The 26061-nt window shown below is 38.6% G+C and overlaps 1 protein-coding gene across 2 annotated transcripts; it reads right to left on the bottom strand.

Moving 5' to 3' along the window:
- Positions 1–1108: 1108 nt before the first annotated feature.
- rab40c (RAB40c, member RAS oncogene family) lies at positions 1109–25870 on the bottom strand. 2 transcript variants are annotated; one of them, XM_086154099.1, is made up of 7 exons: positions 25502–25870; positions 24299–24602; positions 14877–14937; positions 11797–11857; positions 11576–11653; positions 8544–8766; positions 1109–7483 (listed from the first exon to the last, which is right to left on the bottom strand). In XM_086154099.1, exons 2-7 carry the CDS (start codon positions 24438–24440, stop codon positions 7209–7211), a joined length of 840 nt encoding a protein of 279 aa, XP_086010225.1. In that variant the 5' UTR covers positions 24441–24602; positions 25502–25870; the 3' UTR covers positions 1109–7208. The 2 variants fall into 2 exon arrangements, with proteins under 2 accessions (XP_086010225.1, XP_086010226.1); XM_086154100.1 differs by lacking the exon at positions 25502–25870 and having other exon boundaries at positions 24299–24918.
- Positions 25871–26061: the final 191 nt, after the last annotated feature.

Below are 26061 nucleotides of genomic sequence, written 5' to 3'. Positions count from 1 at the left end.
TACAAGGGGGAAAAAAAAAACGCTTTGTGCATGAAATGCAAGCAAACGTCAGAGCCTTAAAAACCAAGCTGGTTTTATTTTTGACGAGTCTGATATGTACTCTTAACAAGTGCGTTTTTTTTTGTTTTTTTTAAATAGGCATTGTATCTTGTGCTGACCCGCCCGTCTGTCATATTTTAAAAGTCAATGTGACCCTTAAGCCAAAAAGTTTGCCCGCCCTTTGGTTTAATCGGAGAAGGTCGATTGGCTTTGGCGACCCCTGAAGGGAAAAGCCGAAAGGAGAAGAAGAAAAAGGATGAACGACGAGCAGAAGGCTGCCGTGCACCAGTTAGGGGTTCGGTGTCTCGCTCGACAACACTTGGACAAACCAGGAGACGAATGCCTCAAGACCCGTTAACTGATCAATAAAATACAGGTTCGGCTCTCTCTCCTCTTTGCAGAGGTTTTTTGTTTTGACAAATATGGCTTTTTTGATTCCCCTAGAAGAAATTCGAGTCCAGTTGCAACGAAAAAAGAAATCTTTTATCGAATATTGATATGATCAAATTTCACAATAGTCTTTGTCTGGTGAAATATATTTTATTTATTTAGTTAGTTATTCATTTTTGTGGGGAACTTCTCTTTGTTCAAATGAAAATCTTTTTTTTTTCTTAATGCCCAGATTTAACATCCAATTAATCATAAGGAAATGTTAGCCAAAAAAAACAAAACCTGATTATTTTTCTTTTTAAACTGAGGAATATATTACTTCAAAAATGAACTTAACTAAACATATCAAGATATTTACCAGAGAAAAGTAAAAGAAAGACTCTCTGAATGAAAGTAAAGGAGGAACCAGAGAAATAGGTCTAATTTCTAAACATAGTTGAAATTATACATAGAAGGACGGATCAGTAATGCTGTGTCAATTTATTTTATTTTAAATACTTGTGAAGCTACTGAACGCAGCATTCGAGTCCTGAATTTGTACATAACATTGCGCCTCATAAAAGTGCATTTATCCACCACTAGATGGTTGCCTTCCCAAACTAAACTACAGAAAATATTAGGTTCTTTAAAAAAAAAAAAAACAGACCGACCCGTAACAAAACCAATGATCCCACATCTCGACTGGAACATTCAATAGTTTATTGTGAAAAAATTCTCTCTCCAAAGACTGAGCTTCAAACTGTACAATCAATAATTTAAAAACAAAACATGTCCTGCTTTCATCTCACACACACACACACACACACGCATGTACACACAGAAAACACATTCACACTTCAGAAATCAGCAGCTTGAAGCCAATAAAATATAAATGGACAATAATGTTTTGAACGTTTTTGATCACAACATGTCTGAAGATATCAGACCCTGTATCCGAGGGGTTTCTTTTCCCCGAAGGAAAGCAGTTTAGGATCATCGGGCGACAAAAACCGAGGAAATCAAAGATATAAAAGCAAAACGAGGAGGAAAGCGGTCGCCTAACACGCCGGAAAACTCTCTTGTTGTTCAGCAGAGAGGGAAACCTCTTCTGAGAGCCTCGGCGGTGCCATCGGGGTCAAATTTAGTTTTTCGGTTCTGGTAATTAACCAGACGGTAAATGCAGTCGGTCCGTCTGCAGAAATTAGCACATGTATTTCCTGCCGGCTCACTTTCTGAGCTGCAAAACACGAGCTCCTACATCTTTCTTCCCTTTTTGTTTGTCAACAATGTACATTTGTATGACCCTGACGACAGGTAGGGCTGAATAAATTAGTGTTTTTCAATGTTAAAATAAAAGTACATCTGCGGTGATGCCAATTATTATAGGAACCCACAGAAAACAATGGGAGATTTACTTTGTTTCTTTTACCCCCCCTCCGAAAAAAAACTTGTGTTGACCTCCTAAGGCAGATACAGGATATAAAAATTCTACAGCATCACACCATTGAGTATCCAGAAAGAAACTAGATTTTTTTTCTCATACCTAAACCAAAGATCCCTCCCATGATGCAATTGAATGAGAAAAAACAACGTTAGTGTCGAGTTGTTGAATATACAGAAAGTGTCTGCGGCCAAGATACTGTGTTTCATAATATCACATTTTGACATGAGGAGAACTTGTTCTTTTTTCCTTCAAAGTTCACAAAAAACTTCCCTTTTTTTTATCATTCAGCACTTTTAAATCTGCCTCCAGATTTTGTTAGTAGAATTCTGCAAAACTGCTGGAAATTTTGGTTCAAGACATTCCAATGTGTAATTGACGTGAATATCCAAAAAAAACTAAATAATAATCAGTATTGGTCAAACCAAGTGACCGCAAGGACAGTTGCAGGGATGCCTGCAGTGACTCTTCATCAGACCCATTTGCTTGATGGAAGTGGTCAGAAATTGATTTTTAAATAATTTGCATGGCTGATTCACATGAGATTATTCATTATAACAACACATTGTGTTATGAGCCAACTAAAGTTATGGCTCTGCAGAGCATTCCAGGCGCCAAGTTATTAGCGTAGTGTAGTTATTCCTTATTCTCATGAGTTTGGAGCTCATGACCAACAAAAAAAAAAAAAAAAACCAAGATATTTCACAAATTACTCAGATATACAAGTCAAAAAGATCCTTTTGAAAGGTTGCTGGCCAAAGAGCAACATCAGTCGTAAAATATTAGCTTAAAAGTGTATGAGAGCAGGAAAACGATGGTCTCTCTAAATGCTGCAGTAATCTGGTGGGGGAGGAGGATGACTCACTGCCTGACATCTTCAAGTATTGGACACTCTTGAACTTCACACTGTGCTGGATTTAGGGGAGGTTTAGCTTTGAGGCATGAAATGCTTCCCTACTGGCTGACAGATAAATGAAAAAAATAAAAAAAAAATAAAAGTGATGCTACAGAAATGGGAGGACTGGAGCTCAGCGAGGATGGAAGATCAGCGAGGCTGCAGAGCCTCGAGAGATCTATGTGAGCAGCATGTATTATTCAGCATCATGGGAGAGAACGCAGGAGGCGATGGAGCACATCAGAAGACATCCTCTACACCGTCCTGCGGGAGCAGATCCACGTGGAAACACGTCAACCTTGCCACCTTTCTACATGCAGAGCGCTAACAGGCAGCAGATGTTTTCTTTCTGTTACATTTTGTTACGCGCTGTTTTTCCGACCGGACTCGAACACAGTCGGGTAGATGGGAGGACTGGTTGCTGCTCATTGGTTTATAATCTTTTTAAACCTTTGCGATGTTTTGAAGCACTACATTTTTATGCGGACGCGATTATCATTTATGTTTGCGGTTGTTATTTTTTTTTTAGCCGTGATTATTGGTATTATTACTGCTGTGTTTGATACCTCGAGAGAAATCGCCGGTTATGAGTCTCTGGTAGAATTAGAAGTTTAGGGTCACCTTGGGACGCCCTGTTCTTTTTGTTATTAGTAATATAATGATTGCTTAGTGCATCACCAGACGTTAAGAGCATCTTAAACCTGATGCTGGAGATAAATTTGACCACCATCAACACAGCGCCTGACGTATGGATACATCTTAATTAGAAGTGTTTCTATTATTATTTTTATCTCAAAAGTCTGCAAATGTACATGCACATCAATATTCTAACCTATAATCTCCTAGCTTAGCAAGCAAATGAGATGGTTTCTAAAATGTTAACCTTCTGCAGACCCTTTTCACTGTTGATTCAAGAAAGCTATCTAGAAGACCGTTCATTGCTTATATTGTTTGGATTGTGTCTTTTCGCAGATACAAACTATATCATTGTTCATGTCAAACTTCAGACAAGCTGGAGTGTTAATGCACGGACTGAAACGTGTATTTTCTTGTCTCAGGTTGTGACATAAGCGGCCCGATTTTAGAGTGAATAATTTATTGCAACCTGTTATTGCAACCAGCTCCTCCCACTATCAATCTGTGTTCATCTCCTCTTCCTCCATCAACCCCCACACAAACACACACCATGTGCAGCCCAAATCACTACATTTCTATAATTTCTATGAAGAATAGGTAGTTTAAGCAGTGGCTGGAGAGGATATGGGGGAAAATGCACAATTTCCTGCTTTTTTTTTTTTTTTGTTTGATAAAACCAAAGTTTTGAGCCTACTCTTCATCTGGGCGACCTTTTTTAAGATGTATGTCCTCTCTAAGAGCAAACTAGAAGTTGTCAGAAAATACCGCAGGATCTACCTTTAACAATGTTCATTAAACTATTTCCAGTTTTCAATCAGTATTTAAAAATTAGTTATTTATTAGTAACCCTAATTAGAACCCTAAAACCTTAATCTTATTCCAACGTCTAACAGAAGGGAAGGGGAGAAAACAAGCCCTCGCCATAGATTTGGCTTGACTGACAGCAGGATTTGCCCATAGTGATTTACAACCTCTTTTTTCTACCACAAACTATCTTTTTACTTATTCTGCAACTGATTTCCCAATCAAAACATTTCATTATTGCTTGTGTGATGCCAAATATATTTGAGTATCAAGAAACAATAACTGTTTTAATCTAAAGTCACAGCATGTTTTCCTTTTAAATGCAGAATAATGGACCTTTGAGGCAACCATTAGACTGATGTGACACGGCGATTAGTGCAGCCAGTAACTTGTTACGGACTCAGTAATAATGAATGCAAATGAATGACTTCATAGATGAATAATAATAATTAAAAGTTGAATTAATTTTGTTAATGAACTGAGATCCTCCTTTCTCAATTTTTTGAGGAATTTCGTGGAAGCGAGTGAAATTAAGAGGAAAAACTGATTAACGCTAGTCATCTTTTTACGACCGGCACTCTGGATTACTACATTTACCAGACAACTTTTGTGCATTGCTCAAAATCATGATCCTGCCCAGCCCACGTGCTGTTTACTCTGCTATCACAGCGTCAAACATCTGCACCTTCCACACCCTGCTGTTCCTGCTCGCTGCGCCGATGACTGGGAGAAGACTCCAAAGAGAAAAGTTTTTAAAAAAAAAAAAAAAAAAAAAAAGAGGGGTGGCCATTTGGCACGGGACACTTTAAATGTTCCTTCAAATGCAATTTTTTGAAGTCGAATAAAAATCCAAAACACCCGAGTTCCCACAGGAGAAACCGGTCCGTGGAGACGGCTCCGTTCTCCATCTGTGCTCTTCGAAGGATCCAAATTCTCACTAAAAAAAAAAAACCAACTAAATCATTTATTAATAATGGTGTGTCAGTGTAGTTTGGATGACGGTGGTGTGAGATCAGCAGACATGCCTCTGCTTTACACGACAGGCTGGATTAGAATTCTTAACCCTTGGAAAGGGACAGACAAGAGGAGGGAGAAGCATAATCAGACAGGATTTCTGAGTTTGCCGTCCCTTGTCTCGTCTTAGAAATCGTAAAAGCTCTTTGGGTCAAAAAGGGGACATAAACAGCTCTGCATCAACAGCAGTAAAGTGCAACCAGACCCAAGAAGTAACTCAAAATCAAGATGAAGTGTCCATTTAAAGGATGCAACGTGCCAATAGCAAATTGGAAGTTACGGTTTTAAACTGTTTACACGGTAAGAAAATATTATATTGCTAAGTCTCAAGTGTTTCTGATGGGAGGTTTGTTGAAACAATGACACACAACAAGGGCATTATACAATGTGCCTGATGCCGTCATTTCACAACTTTCCGCAATACTGCTGTAAAAATGACAGAGCTGGAATCGAACAACTACGGTGTGAGTTTTTGTAGCATTCTGCACGCTGGAACAATTGCAGCGTTAATGCTGCGGGTGATTTGCTTGACATCTACCCGTTTTAACAGAAGTAGATTAAGCAGGCGGATGACCATGGCTGCAATGGGCGAGTGTACAGTAATCTGATATGGTGCAGGGATTGGTCGAGATTTTCTGATCAATCCTAAATTGTGCATTTTTAATCACAACTAAACACGGGGGGGGGGGGGATCCATCCCATCACCAATGTCATTTCTGGCTCATAAACGGCTCAGTTCAATGATCTGTCTTGCCTTTCCCTTTTCTTCAATTCTCCACGTGTAAAAAGTCCTTATCAATGTTTGGTTCTGAATATATTCAATAAATTATGGTGGAGTCGTTGGATTTACCAGAACGGTGGGAAGCCCAACTAACTGCTCTCCATCACAAACCTGAATAAGAATTTATTTCCGAATAGTTCTCTGTAGATATTGACGAATTTTCTTCAGAAGGGTCAATCCAAGCATTTTGGGTTGCCTTGGCTTGACCCTGAAACATTCTGTCAAGGGATTGCCTGATAAAAAAAAAATGTATATGTGTATAAATAAACATTTTGTCAGACGGGCCCTTTCTATACAATTGAAATACGTCATGGTAGCTTTACGTTCAAAAAAGTACAATAAGGGTACTCATTGTGTTCAGGCTCTCATTAAAACTAACCCAAATTGGTCACATTGGAATTGAAGTAAAAAAAAAGGAAAGATAGAGGGACTTTAAATAGACACTATCTTTCATAACGTTGAATAGTATCCATGGCAACAAGCATCCCACCTTTACGTGGGCAGCTGTTTAATCCACAAAGACATGCACTTAAATTAATTTTGGCTCGTGGAAAGGTTTTGACTCTTGTCGCGGTCTAAAACGCATGTCAACTCCTTTGTTTTGCTTTTCGGGTAAAACCGGTTTTCAAACTGTCATGCAACCAAGACTCAAGGCACACAAACAAGTCAGAACCTGGATCAGGTAACGACATATCAACACCAGCCGTAACCTGGAGATCAAATCAAAAACGTCCACCTTCAGAGTGCAGCTCGAAATCACCAGCCAGTGCGGGACAATCGATCATTGGTGAAGAACAGAAGCACTGGCTGCTTACTAGTGTATGCAACTTTAGCTTATTGGTCATCATGAAAAGCAAACTGTGGAAAGAAGGTACACAAAAGTGAAGGTGATGAGGTGATGTCTGCCATGGACAGACACAATGAGTTGCGTGCATCATGTAGTCAGTGAGGATTTTCTGTACATTGTAGTTAACACATGTCTTTTAAGCAGTTTGTAGTAATAATCAGACATGCAGAGGCGAAACTGTTCTGTTCCACCTCTGATATCCTGAGACTGTTTGAACTTCGCCCACCTGGTGAGTAATTAACATGATGTCATTAAGGAGGGCATGTCGATCCGATCCATTCGCTAATCCCTTTATCCATCATTCCAGCTTTAGAGCTCTTCAGGTTCAGGGTCATCCTCCTCCCGCTCCCGGCTATGCCTCTTCATCGCTTTAAAGGGGAAGTTATGAGATCTTACAATTGTTTCGGGTGCAGTTTTGTGGGGGGCTCTGTGGTGGACGGATGGACTTGGATCGCTTCAGACTGTTGCCTTTTGAGCCGCTGGCCGGGTTGGCCAGGGAATAGGACCGTCCGTGCATCATGACAGCGTTCATGCCATTGGCCATGGAGAAAGACTTGAGGTGCGACTTGATGGCGACAGGTAGAGGGAGCTTGTCAATGAGGTGGACTGGTGTACATGATACGATGGCTCTGCAGCAGAGGTCCTGGAGACTGAATACTGCGGGTGGAAGCAGAACGCATGGAGATTAACATCATGACAACAGGGGGAAACTTCTACAGAAGCTGTTCTGATGACAACCTGCTCACAGCTGAAAAGGACAGCATTGTTGATATTTACATCGACATACAGGACTGTCTCAGAAAATTAGAATATTGTGATCAAGCTCTTTATCTTCTGTGATGCAATTAGAAAAACAAAAATGTCATACTTTCTGGATGCATTACAAATCAACTGAAATATTGCAAGCCCTTTATTATTTTAATATTGCTGATTATGGCTTACATCTTAAGAAAACTCAAAAATCCTATCTCAAAATATTAGAATATTAGGAAAGAGTCATTTTTGTCTTTTTAATTGCATTACAGAAGATAAAGAACTCTATCACAATATTCTAATTTTCTGAGACAGTCCTGTATATCTGAATAGAAAAAAAATGAATATATAAAGTGAATGGAATTCTTCCATTTTAAATAATGCTGATATATCCAATCCAGTGATATTTACTTTTAATTTTTTTTTTTTTTGCATCAGCAGCTGAAAGTTGGATCCTGACAGCCCATAATGACACCTGGCCTGATACACTGTCAAATGGCTTGTTTTTATTTCATTTCTGAGACAGTCCTGTATATGGAAACACCTGACCTTTGTCGCTTTGGTTGTACTCTCATTTTTCCGCCGATTACTCCAACTCCACATGTACTTTTCTTACAAAAAAACTAAATTTACATGACCATTTCAAATGACTTTTACCTTCTCAGCATCTTTTTAACAACATGGCGATTGTCCTTTACATTGTGTTCACATCCCATGCACACATTTTTGCATGGTTTGTGACACTTCCACGCTGTTATTACGTAAAGGAACCTAAATATTGAGGAACTTCTATGAGAAGCGAGAACAAGGACAACGGAACAACGCTTGGGAGCTTCGTATGAGTGAAAGTTATTCGTTCAGAAGAACAGCTGACGCTTTTCGGTTCACTGACGCTCCGACACTTAGTTCGTGAACGTTATTTGTTTGTTCTGCCTTTTCCGCTTGTGGCTGCCCGTCCACCCACCTCTGTTAGGTCTCCAGAACTTCTCCATGCCGTGCCTCATCAGGACGATGCGCGACAGCTCTGTGAAGGACTCGATGACATTGAAATTGCAAAGCGGGCTCACTTCAAAGAAGGTCATTCCATTCTTCTCGGCGTACGCCCTTGCCTGCTCAGTGGGAACCTGCCGTTTGAAGGCCAGATGCAGTCGGTTACCAACTAGGATGCGTGGCACGCCAGGCGCATGCTGGGAGGCAGAATATGACACAAATTACTTGCAAATAAAAGAGATAAAATTATTAAATTAAATTAAAAAAGCCTGAAAAAAAAAAAGTATACAATCATTTATTCACGTGAGGAAAAAGTGAGCATATAAAAAGTTGTTCAGTTGCTCAGTTCTACTACCTCAGTGGTGAAACAAACTCCCAGAAGCAACAAGACAAGCATCATCTCTCTCAACCTTCAAGAAACAGGCAAAAACGTTTCTCTTTCAGGACTTTTTACTGCGCTGATGCCCCAGATCAGGTTGGCAGCAAGTTAGGCTATGCAGTGTGTGTACGTTTGTGTGTCTCTGTCCAAAAAAAAAAAAAAAAAAAAAAAAACCCTCACTAACCCAAGCTTACTGTTCTGTATATTTCCTGTGCATCGTGTATTTGCAAGTGTATTTGCAGTCCCTATGTCCTCTATTATAAGTCGCTTTGGATAAAAGCGTCTGCCAAATGCAATTTAATGTAATGTAATGTAATGTAATGCATTCATATTTTAAATTAATGGAGTCCTTATTAGGCATCTTACAGTTCCACAACAATCCTTAGAAACTTACAGCTAAACCACTATCAGTCTTTTAATACAAAGGAGGATCATTGTATTTCTTATTCTCCCTCCTTCCTACTATTATCTATTACTGTTATTGTTTGAAACTCTGGCACAACAATTTCCTTCGGGATAAGTAAAAGTTGTTCTCTCTCTCTATCATGGGATGGCAGCATGAATCTTGACCCGGCACTGGGTATCAACTCCCACTAATTCACCCTCATCGGTTCTGACAAACTGGACGAGGCATGTTGACGATGAGAGGTTACCATCGCTGCTCAGTCGTCCCGCTGACTGTCAAACCACATCAGCCTCGCTTTCGTGACTTTTCTCCCTGATGCAACGTCTTGCTCAGAGCTTTGCCACTGAGCACCAACAGTCAGGGGAGAAACTAAACCTGCCCCCCCCAACCCCAGTAAGGTCAACTGCAGAGACAGTGTGGCTGTGCATGGATGTAATAATATCAGATGGAGCAAGAAGTAATACGAAGGCATTCAGAGGCTCTTTTCAAGCCAAATACCCAAAACCGATGAACTCACTTTGTGTTTCCGTAGGATAATTAAAGTGCGATGTGATTGCTGGTGGAAAAAAAAATCCGAAAAAAAAATTGTAAATTGTAAATGTTGTAAATTGTGGCTCGTTGCATTATCTTGATACACAGTGACATCTTGCTGAATTGAGTTCACTTGCTCGTGGAAATTTCTCAGTTAATATAAACCATTACCTTCCAGAAAATGTCATGCTGATGATTTCACTCTAATGTTGTTATTTTCCAAGGTAACTGCAAGCATCAAAATATCCAGGCAGTTTACTTCATAATCTACTCATTTCTTGCACACTGGTATCTATTTGAGGTAATGTTTTAATAAATATTAAGCGTGCTCATTTCGAGACAACATGATATAAAAGTAGTTACTTCATTAATAAAAGAATGCTAACAACAAAAACAACAAAATATAATGACCCATCTCTATATGTAGAGGGAATCAAAAATTCTCACGATATAAGGGTAAAATATTTTTTATATTGATCTATTGCCGATATACGGTCATCATCAAACGCACTGCCAACCTCAGGAAAAGCTTGTTACATGATAAAACATAGAACCCAACATGTGATCAAATGTTAAGAAGAAATATTTACACTGTATAACTTTCATCAACTCAAGATTTAGCAACTAATACGTGATTGTCTGCGGCGTTTCTGTGAAGGTGGAGCAGGAAAGGCCTAAGTGAAACATACATTCCACAAACCAAAAATATCACAACTTGTGCAAACGCGGGTACTATTGTACTGCTGCTGCTGTCCTTGCGAGGACCAGAGCCTCTTATCCTGATCGATCCATCGGGATTAAATGACAAAACCTTAAACAGTAGCTAAAGCCTGTCCTAATCTACGACCTAAAGCCAAATTTTTACCCTCCTCAGAATGTCAAATTTTAACAATAGCCTCTTTCCAAAAGCTGGTCCTCACACACACACACACACACACACACACACAAACAGACGCACACAGCGGACATCCTCTTTGCATAGGAAGGAGATGATGAGAATACTGACCCTTTGGCCCGACTAAGATTTTCAACTTTTATGAGTCTGAAGCAAAACTGATTGGATGTTGCTTTATTATGAGATCCAAATCAATTTGCAGAACAGAAACAAGACAGTTGAAACCTCTGTATTTTGCCTTAACTTCATGTGGTTGCTGTGATTGAAAATAGTTCAAATAATTTCCAAGACTTGAGCCAGCATATTCTGAACATATAAAGGGAATATCTACAAAGCTCAAATTGAGTATGAAAATAAAACTGAGCTTGTATAGGGATAAAAAAAAAAAAAAAATGATATTACCAGTTTTTAGGCAGTATCACTAATAACTGAATGAATCTTTGGTTGGATTAGTTTTCCATGACACCTAGGTTTACATATAAGATTATAAAAAACAATGTGCAAGGGTAGACAATAGGCGTCAAGCTCTTTGGAAAATTCTCTTCTTTTTTTCAGAAGATTATAAGGATCTGTCCCCAAAAAACAAATGGAAGTCTGCCTGACATCAGCCACTTTTGTGACATTGTGGTACCTAATAAGCTAATAGATCTAGACGAAAACACAGCTTTCATTTTATCTATCCATCTCTCTTTTTACAATTTTATTGCTGCTAATATCCATTGATTTATCGGCTTATCAAACCATTTGTGGTTTAATCTCTCCATCAGTCATCTATACGTCACACTCGAGACTCACCTCGTCAATTTCTCTGATCCACCGGTCGATGCCGTCAAATGACCAGCGGTTGGTGATATCATACACTAGCAGGATGCCCTGCAGAGACACCATCAAATCCACACTTAGTCGCTCAGATTTCACTATTAGCAAATTTGTATGACCGATCGGGAAGATCTACGGCAGAGGCTTCACAGTTTATATGTAGAATTTTGAATTTATGCAATTTTTGTATCTCCTACCTGAGCACCGCGGGAATACGACCGGAAGATGGTGCAGAACCGTCCCTGTCCTGACGTATCCCTGCAAAACACAAACATGCATGGCGTGAGAAACCTAGAAGGTTTTAACATCAACATATATAAGTGGTGTCTTTTTACAAATTACAAATTACAAATAGGACTTTTTACTGCGGTGATGCCCCAGATCAGGGTAGGCAGCAAGTTAGGCTATGCAGTGTGTGTAAGTGTGTACGTTTGTGTATGTCTTTGTCAAAAAAAAAAAAAAAACCTCACTAACCCAAGCTTACTGTTCTGTATATTTCCTGTGCATCGTCCTCTATTGTAAGTCGCTTTAGATAAAAGTGTCTGCCAAATGCAATGTAATGTAATGTGTCACCACTTTTGACGGAAGTGACCAAAATAAACCAAATAAATAAGAATAAACAAATAACAGATTAATGCAGAATTCAAAGGTAACTGTTGGTAACAATTCTGAAAATACACTGCTTCTCTTGTCATTTTTGCAACTAAACTAACATCTGTCCCCCTTCTGATCTATGAAAATTGTCCTGATTTAACTGAAAAATGCCTGAGCATATAATTTCTGCAGAAAGTTACCTTTGATAAAGCTACTATGGAATAACAGGAATAGGACAGATGAAAGCATCAGGAATAACTATAGTTATACTGACCACACTAAGACAGAAATAGAGTCAATGGAAATTATACCCCCTTTTTGTCAAAAATGTCAGGGACAAATCGGGTCATAAGGTATCCAGGGCTCTTTGCTTAAAGCCAGCATATTCATTCTGAAAAAACACTGGGAGTATAGAAGGATACTCCGGTATCACTAATAACAAGCTATATTTTGAAAGTAATCAAAGATATTGGTGATTTTAGCTATGAAGTGGTTGTGGTTACTGATGGACTGTTCTGGTGAGAAGGCAAGTGGTTTAACCACCAGACAAGACTGGCTCATGATCACGACGGGTCCCCTAAACCTTTGCAGTGGATTCTTTGAGGACATAAACCACCCAAAAAATATCATCGGAGAGAAAGAACTCAGTTTCCTCTCGGGATGATCTCACGAGTCAGTGATGAGCTTCTAACTTTTCCCTCCACATTAAAAAAAAAAAAAAAAAAAGGTTAAAATGTGTGTCATCAGTGTTTTTATTCAGTATAGTGAGGTAAGTTCTTGGAGCAAAAGAAGAAGAATCAATTCCAAATATTTGTTGACAAAAAGAAAACCAGAATATTTTGCTATTTTTCAAGTTGATTAATTTCTTGTGTTTCTCTCCTTGCTACCTCTGACACACCAACCAGGGGAGTCATGAAAAAGACAAAAATAGCTTCACAAACAAAACTGGTAACAAAGGAGAAGAAGAAGAAGAAGACTGCGACGACGACGACATGTTTCGACAGCGGTACAGGGAGAAGAGGAAAATCTGCAAAAATAAAGAGGTCTCTGCATCACAATCTGGCCCTTAAAATGACCACTGGGATAGTGAGGGCTTGGTTGTCCCCTTAAGGGTCAAATTCTTTGGCCCACTTCCTTGCCCGGCCGGTTCCCACTGATGTGTATCTCCACCAAAGAAGCGATATTAGTGAGACATGCAGAATAAGCAGGGACGTTTTCCTCCACATGATAAGTACAGGATTAGATGCTTCACAGCAGGGGGAAGGTTTCTTCCTGTGTAAACCAGTATGTCACATATTGAAAGTGATGGATTATGTAAATGTAAACCCAGCGCTTCTGAATTCCCTTAGATACCTCATTGGCCTGTGACGGTTTGACAGACTTTGAAAAGCTTTCGGGATGAAGAATCGAGTACTTTCAGGCTTTCCTCATTATTGACAAGTTTCAGACGAATCGTGTTTTTGGAATTCAATTGTGGTTAATGGTGATGTTGAGACTCATCTGATTGCAGATTTGCCATGAAGGAGATAGTAGCAGTGTGTATTCCACTGAGGCCACAGCGGGCGATAAAAGACACGTCGTAGTTGTGCTCGTAAAAAGACTAACTGCTGGTGTTGTGCTTTTAAATATCAAGAACAACATTTTTTATGCATCTGTGTAGCCTCAGGCTGATGAGAGCTCATCATTTATTTGGGTAGTGAGGGAAAAAAAGAGTTATGTTTGCAGGATGTGAAAAGGTAGTTTTCATACCTAATAGTCCGGAGGACTTAGTTTGAATGGGAAGGGCGGGACGCAACATTGTCAAGACTCACCTGTGGTTTGGTTTGCATACACACTGCACACCAAATCATCGGAACAATATCATGTTGTTGTGACAATCACTCGCTTGTAGCGATCAGGCATCTAACCAGCTGGATTATCAACAGTCTATAAATACCAGAGAAGATGACAACAAAGAAGAGAGCCATTCGACCAGTAAGACAGAACATGGATGAAAATCTCCCTGTTCAGGCTCATTCAGTGAGTTGGGAACCTGGTTTTTGAACCTTAAGGTGACGCTGTTCAAGCGTGCAATCTAAACCCACTGCTGTTATTGTCTCACTGAATATTGTGAATGTGTAAATACAGTCATCGGACCATATTTCAACCAAAATGTCCATCTTCAAGGCGATATGTTTTCACTGTGTGGTGGTTGTAGCTCAATGTATTATTATGTTTATTTTACTTTTGATGCAGAATGTTTTTCTCCGTGTCCACTCTTTAGTCCCTGTGCGTTTGCTTTCTAACCAGAAGTGAACTGCATCAGAGTTCGAGAGGAAGTGAACATAGATCTGGGTTTTTTTTTTTATGATCTACACTGTTTGGGTACTCACATTAACCCAAAATCACAATGATTAAACAATAATTGTCCCAAGATTTCTGTAATTTGTACAAACCCTGGAAAAGCTTCCTTTTAGGCAAAGTCAAGTATTTGTATCTAAGTTTGCGACATTCAGCTTTACACAACTGCTTGACACTTCAGCAAAAAACATCCTTAATGTAAAACAGTTTTTTCAGGTGTTCTAAAGAAATCTGGGCAAAGGAATAACAACCTCCATTGAGGGTTAATATGAATTGTGTGATCTGGGTAAACAGCCCAATAATGCAATATGGACACCAAGTTACGTTTGCATGTAGGTCTTACCAGAGCTCTAGTTTCACTCGCCTTCCGTCGAGAAGAATGGTGGTAGTCTTATAATCAATACCTGGGCAGAAGAATAGGAAAGATGAAAGCAAGTGTTAGAAAATCATGTCAACCGGTAAATTTGGTATTCAGGAAAACATACTTGTTTATCTGCTTGCTGTGAGTAAAAGATAAGTATTGTTTGAATTCGGAATGACCAAAGTGCTAGACTTTCAATATTCAAAATTATCAAAAGGTTTTAGGAGACTAGACTAGAGTGAAATATACCTTCTACCTCACTCACAAGATGTTTAACAACTCTCCTATGAATATGAAGCACACTTTCGAGACTTCAAAAAAGTGAAAATTCAAATTTCCATTGAATGGTTTGGATTGAACTGGGTCATTCGATGCACACTGTTTTGGAAAGAAAGGTGGTAAAGGCCGGATTAAATGATGTGCTATGACTATTCTTTTGGAAAAACCTTTTTTTTTTCCTGACAATTAAGAGGAAAAACACTTGATCTTTCTTTCAGCAAACACTGCTCTGTATCAGATCTGACAACAACAAAATTGTTCTTCTTCTTGCTTAGAAGTTGAACAGAGTTGCAGCAGCATCAATGAAATACTCCTCACACATTACATTGTAAGAGGGACACAGTCGGTTTAGAAAATTTTACACCATTAGAAAAGCCTTTAATACACCTTCTTTTATCATTGCTATCTGTGCTTGTACCAGACAAAACAGGAATGAGCTGTATAGACATAAATAACAAATTACCTTAATTTATGCAAAGAATGACCGAATCAGGAAGAATCGATCAAACTAGTAGATAATCCACAACCTATAATTACATTATCAACACAAACTTAGCAAAAAAAAAAAAAATTATTAAAATTAATTAGCCTGCTTTTTCCATAATTTCAACAACAGATAAAATATAAATAGAAATGATTCAAAAATGTTGTGTTCAAAAACAGCCTGCAATGCTGTGAAACATCTGCAATTTCAACTCATTAAAAATGCAAAAACTATCCAATTTAACCAACATTTGTGCATTTGTCTATGGCATATTTATTGTTAAAACACACACAAGCACTGTCATAAATTCCGCTCAGGGTGAAATCTAACCACTATTTACTGTTTCAACTGTCAAGACAACTGCTGAAGTGGCAACAACGGACAAACCGGTCAGACGATTAAACCTACAGTTCTATACGACAACATGCTGATTTACAAAGTCAGGTGCACTTTGAGCCAAAAAAGTGAACCAACTGAGATTATAACACTTTCACTCTTTAGCCAATCATATAAAGGTTGAGGGACCATGATATTCAAATATACCCCAGCGTGATTTGATTAGCTTCTCGTCAACCCTTCATGGCACATTAACTGGAGGACTGATGCTTTTTTCTACTGCCGGGGCCTTGGTTTATCCAAAACTAATAATCTAATTATGATTTAAGACAGAAAAAAAACTGTACCAAGTGGCGGCTAAGATAGGTAGTATAGATAATAAATGATTTATGAACATCTGTCAGCAACCCCTTCTTTTGAGGGATATGCTATGTTGATTTCACGTGATTTTGAGGTGATTTTTTTCATGTCATTCAATGGCAATATTCATTTAAATCACTGATTGAAATATTCAGTACATATTATAATGGAAGTTCAAGTTGGGTTCAACTTTGGAAAAGACTGACTTGTTGCAACTAAGAAAAACTTATAGACTGATTTTAGGATATGTAAGAAGCTTTGAAAATACTTAACATACATTTTAATTGTATACACACTATAAATGGTGTGCAGGGTGAAGTGATGGTGATTAAATGTGATACAAAAATTATGCAAATATGCATGTATTTCTCTAAGTGTCCATGGGGAATTCACTGAGAAAATAAGGAGTGTGTTATCTTTTTTCTTTTAATTTCCCTGGATTTAACCCATCACAGATGGGGCATGAGCAGTTGGCAGCTATAACGGCACCAGGTGAGCAGTTTGGGGTTAAGTGTTTTGGCAAACACCGCTTTGACAGGCAAGGAAGAGCAGGGGAAACAAACCAGCAATGTTTGATTCCAAGGACGACAGCTATAATCCCCTCAGCCACGCCGCCCATCTCGCAGTTCCACTGAAAAAATGCAAAACGATCGGTTGTATACGAGGTATTTCTTGACCTAAATTGTCTAAAACTGACCTTGTAATTTGAAATATCATGGAACTGCACTGAATAATAAAACAGAGGCGTACAGAATTTTTTTTGTCTAATTGCATATTGTATAACTGCTGGATAAGCTTCTGTAGGATGAGAGTCAACGCTTCTCGAACACAAACATTTGATGAACAGCTCAGATGCTCCTGGGCTCAGACACAAGACTGCCACATATCAGCCACTGGATAACAACATTAGCAATATCTTCCAATTTCCCAGACAACATAAACTTGCTGCTACTGCGCTTAAGTGCTGAGCTCAGGCTAACCTAATTTGATTGGGGTGAGTCGGCGCTTTATATAAAGTGCTTTTTTTTCCTCCGGTTGCCAGACCTTACTTAGATATCCATGATAATCGATAGCTTCTTTGATCTCCTTGCTTAATGCCGCTGCTTCTATTTTGGGCAATGGCTGACTTCTTTGATCGGAGAAGCCTCCGCTTTTAATGGAAATGCAAGGTGTTCATTCAACTGTGTAGCAAGCTTGAGAGGATCTGTTTTGTCACTGCAAACAAGAAGTGGAGCACTGATAAGATTTATATTGCAGAGTTGATGGGCTTTTGGAACCAGGCTGACAAATCTGGAACGGGCTCATCAAATGGAAGTAAGCTACTTACTTGCTATACTAGATTTCCATGGCGCCACAGACGTGCATAAATGCCAATGTTTGTGCATGGAAAAGTCACCAGGAAATGTAAACAGAACTTTACATAGGGGGAGCAAGGGAACCAAAATAACTATTTAAATGTTGTCTCATTTATAGTTTAACCCGGTGCTGAAGAGCATCTGCAACTTTCATTGTGGTAGTCTACTTTATAACTAGTTTTAATTCAAGTTTGATGCAAAGATCTGTGTGGCTCATTTACTATATTTGAAGGGGTATACAGATGATTATTCTTTTAAATGGACATTAAGGTGGCGTTATAGGAGCCTATTCTACTGTTAGACACATAGAAAGTAGTAAAATGGATTATTAAAAGCTTTCACTAATATAAGGTTTGCAAGGTGCCAAAAAAACAATAGGAAGGTAAGAAAATGGTAAGAAAATGTGAAGATTTTACGAAATGAATGGACAATGCATGGCAAAAACAAGACATTTGGCAGCTTTGTTTTTTTTTTCCCAGGCAGGATGATTATATTTGACTTATTCATATCACATATCGATGGCTGGAATGCAAAACCTCCTATCTGCAAATTTTTCGATTTTGGATTTTTGCATTGGATGGTGAGAAATGGGATGGCTCCACATTTTCAGTCTGTCTGCAAGATAATCCCGCCCTTTCTTTTGACATAAATGTCACATGACAAAACTCCTATGTGAACAATGAAGCAGAAAAAAATTAGGAAAAAAACACTTATCTGCATTGTCAGTGGTAGAAATACATGCTGTGTATTTTTAAACCTTAAAACCTGTGAACAATAGAATATTCTGGAATATCTTTAACAAAGACCATACCAAAATCAAATGAAACGTTTTTTTCATTTCCTGAAAAAGTGTTTTTTTCAGATAGGAGGTTTTGCATTCCAGCCATTGATATGCATGAAATATACTGCTCAAAAAAATAAAGGGAACACTTGTACAACACAATGAAACTCCAAGTCAATCACACTTCTGTGAAATCATAGTGTCCACTCAGGAAGCAACACAGATTCATTTTTACTTGTTTTAAGGACATTACATCAAAGTTGGATCAGCCTGGAGTTTGTTTTTACACTTTAATTTTGAGTGCGATTCCTAATCAGACCTCCATGGGTTGATACAATTGATTTCCATTGATCATTTTTGTGTGATTTTGTTGTCAGCACATTCAACTGTGTAAAGAGCAAAGTATTTCATAAGAATATTTCATTCATTTAGATCTAGGATGTGTTTTTTAAGTGTTCCCTTTATTTTTTTGAGCAGTGTATATTGTTCAGCAAAAATGGATCATACGTGACAAGCAGCTTTCATTACAGCCTTCAAAAGTCTACAAATAGACAATAAAAAGCTGAAACTATCAACTGATAGTCAGTACAGGTAAACATTTCTCTAAATATCTACCATGGAGCAATATTGTCCTTCGGAAAACTGTTCAATTCATGTGAATTACAGAATTTTAGTATTCTGAAACAAAACAATCATGACGGGCCTAAAGATTTCCATCCCTAAGAATAAAACATACATATAAACCAAACAACTGCTATATAATGTAGAAAGACATGACATCGACCTGGACCCAACAGCATCAGACACTCAAACTGGGGGCAAATGTGTGTCGTTACCACAGAATCCAAACAACGTTACGTTTGCAGGTAAAAAACAGAAAATTGAAAACAAATGCAAAACAAAGGAGTCATGGAAGAGAGACCCCACTCCAAGATAAGCGTCATAAAAACAGAAACAGTCAACAGTCCTGCGTCAGTGTAAATTTCAAGAGGATTAGGTCAGATTTATCTTTTCTTTTACAACTTTTGGTAAACCCGCTGTGCATCAGAAAGGCAGTAAGCAGTTATCTATGTGCTGGGCTGCATCCAGCGACAACTGCTGTCTATGGAAACAAAAGGGTGCTGTGCTCAGTCGACCCCAGGGGAATTCTCCATTGTTAGATATAGGAGTCACTTGTCTGGCAGCTGCTCTGAGATGTGTGTTTTCGACCTGACTTTGCATTGCAATCGGCCCAACATCTTGACGCACTTATCTTTTCTTGAACGTCGGCTGAATGTGATGACGGAAAAACCTCCTTTTGCTTTGTCAGTGTTTTCAAACAGGATAAGGTGAAGGTATGAAAAGTTGCGGTTAAGCTTGATGATAAATGGTAAATATATATTTTTTGAGTCATTGCCCAACTTATAGATGAGCATTTTGATCGCTCTCTGTTGTCCCTCAACAGACAAGGAGCCAATCAGACCTTGAGGACATTTTCATAGAATCAATCTGTTCCTCTGTCCTGATTTTTTGCTATTAAAATATTTAGGGTCTTCACAAGCCTTCTTCTTCTCTGCATATTAACTTCTTTGCCAAAGGGATAGAGATCTATAAGAGGTTCTGTCGGCAAGAAGATCCCAGTTAGTGTCACGCTCCCTTCCATTCTACCCTCCATTGTTAATTAAATCTGTTTGAAGTTGCTTGCATCAACTAGGTCTACATAAGCCTCACGGAAATCTTTGGTTTCTGGCCAGGCCTTTTCTCCAATTTGTTTTTCTTGGAGAGAATAAGTGAGGAGGGACTAAGTCTCTGTGCATTCTGGGTTATATCAACACTTCCAAGTGCAGTTGTTCCTGACTGACCATTGACTTTCTATATAAGTGTGTGTTGTTGAACAGTGTTAAAGGTGACCGTTTTCCTTTTTGGCCCATCTGGACAACAGAATCCCAAGCAACATATAATGGAATTTTGAGCATATTTTAGTACTATTAATGCTAAACAAGTACTTACTAATTTACACTTGCTGCTTGTTTTTTTTTTTGTCTGTGGGTGGGTTTCTTTTTAAATACAGTAAAGAATTTCTCTTGTAATGAAGAATGCTTAACAAAATCAAAATAATAAAAGAACTGGAAAATCATGGTCAGTAGAAAGTCAACATTTTGCAAAATAAACAATATTATACATATATCATATTCATACACATTTCCTGTGATTCATATTTTTTATTCAAACCTATCACAAAAATGTATTCAAAGCTACTTATAACCGCTTCCCGTAATCACTGTTCTGAATATTCCACCAATATTCCACCAATCAAAGAAATTGTCTCTCCTGCTCATCAGGCCACACAAAAAAAAACCAAAAAAACAGGACGCTTTTGCTCAATCTCTGCTTATCTGTTATGCCGAATCTCCTTCAGCCGAGGCAGTGTAAAATACACGACCCAACACGACCCAAGGGACGGTCTTCTCCACATTGCTGCTAAATGCCAACAGCAGCATCATCCTTCAGGCACACTCATTAGAGAAACACTGATAAAAAGGGGTTGATTCTAATTTTTGGGATTTGTCATAGAAACTTGCTAAGTTCCCATGACTAATGTCAGTAAATCCTTTGACTCAGAATTTATTCTTTACTATGGTTTGGGACTTCTTGGCACATTTACATAATCCTTACAAAACATTTGCATTATTTCTGACTTTATTTTTTTTTACAGAACTTGAAAGTATGCCAAGCTTTTTTGAGATTTACTTTTCTTTGTCCCATGCATATTCCAGTTAATTTCTAAAAAACATCAAGATTTTTTTCAAGTTGCCTGCAATCAACCACGAAGTCACTCGGACATGCAGCTTTCAGTCCAAACTGTTTCTCCTGGCATTACCAAGCACTTGCAGAACAAAAGACAGGAAGTTTATGGTGATGTTTCCAACTGTTGTGAGTTAGTCCTATTTTGAAAATTGAGGAAATACAGTAATTTGAAGGAATGTGTGACTGTAACAAAGAAGGAATTAGCAGCAACGATGTAGACTATAACTAAAATGTCTTTGTTGACTGAATTTGACTAAACTTTTAAGCAAGTCAGTAATTTCAGAGATTTGAGAAGCATGTGCGTAAGTCTTAATAATTACACCAAAAACAGCAGGTAGGATTTTTGTTTTAAATGTTTTTGTGTACATTTCCAACGTGAACTTTTGAAAGTGTTGAAAGAAATGTTTTGTACTTGCAGCATAAGCTGAAAACAGATTCAGTGCATTAGAAACTGATTCACTGAATAATCTGCATAATTTAAAGTAATGACCAACTTGCATGAGAAATGTATTTTCACTTAGCTTTCCCTCTAACCAGAAGGTGCCAATAATGTGGTTAACAGCTATCTGAAAGCCACCACTTGAAACCACCACTTAACAACAGAGAAAGGACACGCTACTATTAAGGGAAATTCATGGTATATTCAATAGCTCAATTGTAAGTATATAACTACAACCTTTTAAAATGAGAAATAAATAGGAGCCATATCAAATCACAGTGCAGGCAAAAGAAACACTGGTTAACAACATAACGGATAACAACAAAAAGCAGACATTCCACTGCTAATGTAAGAAAAAAGAAAAATATTAATTTTGGAGGAACTTCACAGCACAATGTCAGTGGTTGGCGTTGTTTTAAGATTACAACTGCGTGCTATATAGCAACTGCTCCCTACAGGGGTCATCATAGCGAGTCAGCTTCCCCCATCTAACCCTATTCTCTGAATCCTCTTTTATCACACCAACCAAATTCATGTCCTCCATCCATAAATCTTCTCTTTGGTCTTCCTCTAGGTCTCCTACCTGGCAGTCGCAACTTCAGCATCCTTCTAGCAATATATTCACTATCCCCCCTCTCTTTATGTCTAAATCATCTCAGTCTGGCCTATCAGACTCAAAAACATCTAAAACATCTAACATGCCCTCTGATGGACTCTTTTCTGATTCAATTATCCTAGTCACTCCCAAAGAGAAGGTATCTTAAATAGTTTAAATTAAGTCAAATGTTGCCAAAGAATTGATTTTTTTGAAAAAATTGAGATGGACACTTCAAAAAATAACTACATACTTAAATTCTGCAGAATTCCTTTATCCAAATGTATTTTTAAAATGCTAGTATCTATTGTTATCACTTGTGGAGATGCACTTTATATATTCAACAAGAGATCAGTTGTAAATAGATATTTGAGTAAAAGTGTATACTTCACAATCTGTTGATCTGCAGCACAAACATAAAAAGGAAATCCATTCCTTTTCAGAATTTCATTAAATGCAATACAAGATTTTAAGCTGCCCTTGTCCATGTGTTCAAATGTATGTTTGTTTAAATGTTATTTATGTGTTTATTTACATAATTAAAAATTATATAACACCCTTAAACATGCTTCCATATTCCCTTTCTGTCAGTATACCTGGTAAAGAGGCATACGTATGCAGAACAAAAACAAAAAGACGTGTTGCAAGAGCAAAACCAAAATGAATGTGTAGCTCCTCTTTTTGAATGTTCTTCTGTTTCTCTTCTGATATTTACATGTACTTCCCTTCCGGGGCTACCTTTCGAGTCGAGCCCGGGGGAGCGGACCTCTGCTAGACAACGCCAGTTAACTGCTGCAGCAGGTAGTGATCAGAGGCAGGTGATCTCTGCTGACACACCCAGGGAGAACTCAGAGTGGGCTTATCTCCTGCAGGCGTCAAGGGTGGAGAAATCATAATGTGCTTCTTGAAAGCACATCTCAGCTATATTGATGCATGAGTCCCCTTTTATAGTTGTGGTTTAATCACTCGCAATATATCTCATGCGAATGTATTTGTTAATAAGTAACCAAAGCACAATGAGGTGTATTTATACTTCTACTATGGACAGAGCAAAGCATGACCCGACAGTTTAAACATTTGCATATCTGCTGGTGCAAAAAATAAATCAATTAAATAATTCATGAAATTGTCATGGAGAGATCACGATGCAATATGAACTAGTTTCAACAAACATTAGTGTTGAATTATCTGTGATAAATGGCTGCAGTTGCCAACACTAGAACAAATCATTGAGATGATCTGATCTGGTTCTCCCTCACTCATTTCAGATTTCCAGTAGGGGTTAAAAGCTGCAAGCAAAACTCTGCGGAGGACACTACTGATTCAGCCAACAAACTCATCAAGGTGCAAGAACATGATAGAGCATCCAAAGAGTGACATCCTCCGTAACACTAAAAAACATCAGAAGATGAATCTCCAATAGTATTGCAACCCTAATTTAAAATTAAAAATTAGGGTTACAGTATCAAGATGTCATCTTGGAAGATGTTGCATTTTTTTTACTGATTAGTAGCACAGGTTTCACATTTACATTCTAAATGAAATTTAAGCTTGTTTGCGATGCCCTAACCTTGACCTCCTAATGTACATTCAACAATATAGCAGCATCCTAACGATGTTGGTATAAATGCTAACACCAGTATATATACACAACTGATTTTGAAAGATAAACGGACTGATTTATTGCTCTAAATACAAGCAATATAACACTGATGTCATTTGCTGGTAGTTGAGATAATGATGAGGTAATAGGGTTCACAGGCTTCATTGTCCTCTAACTTGACAACAATGCGCATGACCTTCTTCCATGTGAATGGAATGTGTAGTGGGTGTTGTGAATGTGTTTTTAAAGACAGCGAAGGGAGATCATTGTGTACGGTCCACACAGCAAAAGTTGTCACCAGCATGTTCCAGATTGCCATGATGAGCAAGCATGGCACAAGAGAGCTAAAACTGAAGCCAGGTCAGCTGAGGCGGTCGTGACTCACCACTACTGTACGCATATGGGGACTCGGCTGAGCCGTCCTGCAGGCTGTCCAGGATCTCCCCTTTGCCCACATCACTGTCTCCGACTAAAAGGAACTTCAGGAGGTAGTCGTAGCTTTTCACTGGGCTGCCCTGGCTGCCCATGGTATCTTACATCTGACTCCAAGGAAGGCTGAAGATGAGGGGGATGAAAAATTCTCCGTCCCGTCGACGCAAGGATGGTTCACCCTTGCGGTTTCCGCAAACGCCCTTGGATCAAGAAAATGCCATGGACGTTCTGAATGGAGCTTTGATTCCCTTTTAGTGCTAAAAAGGAGAGAAAGATAATGAATAATTAAAAACAACAACAGCGGAAAAAGTGACAAGTCAAAACAGTGACGTTTCCTACATGTCTGCAAAAGAAAACGTAAAAAAATAACAGATGGGCCCGGGGTAGGACTCACTGGGGAATGCACAAGTTTACCAGCTTGCAACAGATTCTGAAACATGTCTGAAAGTGCAATAAACTCCCTTTAATTTGTGCCAAATGAGATCAGCTACAATGAGATCTACTTCAAAACAATGGCTTCTCCATCTGCGTCTGAGATTTTTGCTACTCAATGTCCAATTTCAATCGCGGAAAAAAAGGTATTGGCAACTACTGGAGTTATTTTTTTGAATAAAATGAACTGCATAAACAAGTTGTGCTCACTTTCGAACTGATGGATGGCATTGCAAAGTGTAATATAAACTATTTTAAACCATAAAAGCAATAGTAATGAGATTAAAAGCACAAATACTAAGTTCAACTTCAGCAGCTTCTGGGTGGTATGCATGTAAAACTAAAGGTGTAGACACCTAAAAAGAAAACATGGTCGCTTGTAATGCTAAAAATAAACTCGTTTGCGAAAAGTCCAAGCTGCTACTAATGTATAATAGAGACAAGTCAGAATTCATCCATCGGAACTAGACGGTGATGTCAATCTTTATACGCCTATTTAAAAGGTTTGGAATTAGCAAAGGGAACAACGAGCTAGCCTCGATACAGAGCTAACCGGCTAACGTAGCCATTGCGACTTACGGTTACGTTACCAAAAGGGATCAACGGGGAAAATAACTATTTAAAGACACCGTTACCGGTGTCACTGTGCCACGTTAGAAACTTGAACAGTAAAAAAAAACAAAACATATACAACTGGAAATTCACAGCAAGTTAATTTGCTAACCTGGTTGGCTTAGCTACCAGCTCAACTTCCAGCGACGTCTCTGTAATTTCAGGCCCCCTTGTCTTTCTTTGGTCCGGTATTACAAAGATTCCTGCAACTCCACCGCCTTGCTTTGTTGCTTCCTGCAAACACTTCGGCTGAAAAATGTGTGCGTGTATAAATATATATCTATATATGTGGATGTGTGCGTGTGGCCATATATACACACACATATATATATGTTTGCATATATATATGTATATATATTATGTTTACGTCCAGGCTGACCCCCTGTAGCTACAGTACGAAATCTCAGCCTGTGTCATTTCCATTTTTCACCACTATTTCCAAACATGTTCGCTGCCGAATCAGACAGCACACTGGAGATGTTTCCGCCGCCTGACAGATCGCTGCTGTTTCCTCCGTGTTCCCGCCCTCGCGGATCAAGCCCAGCCTATCCAGTCATGGGATTGGACACTGCGGTCATCCCGGTATGAAAAGCAAATGCTATTGGCTGAATAAAACGTCCATCAAAGTTTGCTGTCAACAACACGCAGATGGCGAGGGAAACAACAAAGATG

This window comes from Fistularia commersonii, chromosome 10 (genome assembly GCF_037954325.1).
Source record: "Fistularia commersonii isolate RoL2024-O1a breed Wild chromosome 10, RoL_Fcom_v1.0, whole genome shotgun sequence".
In the NCBI taxonomy this organism is placed as follows: domain Eukaryota; kingdom Metazoa; phylum Chordata; class Actinopteri; order Syngnathiformes; family Fistulariidae; genus Fistularia; species Fistularia commersonii.
Note: the sequence above shows the minus strand (reverse complement) of the source record. Positions and strands in the feature narration are given on the sequence as shown.

What these genes read in the sequence shown, in the direction of transcription:
- rab40c (XM_086154099.1), bottom strand. Translation starts at nt 24,440, where the DNA reads ATGGGCAGCCAGGGCAGCCCAGTGAAAAGCTACGACTACCTCCTGAAG. An exon ending in CCCATATGCGTACAGTAGTG is followed by an intron (nt 14,938 to 24,298) that starts GTGAGTCACGAC and finishes TCTTCTGCCCAG; the next exon opens with GTATTGATTATAAGACTACC. An exon ending in CGTATTCCCGCGGTGCTCAG is followed by an intron (nt 11,654 to 11,796) that starts GTAGGAGATACA and finishes GTGTCTCTGCAG; the next exon opens with GGCATCCTGCTAGTGTATGA.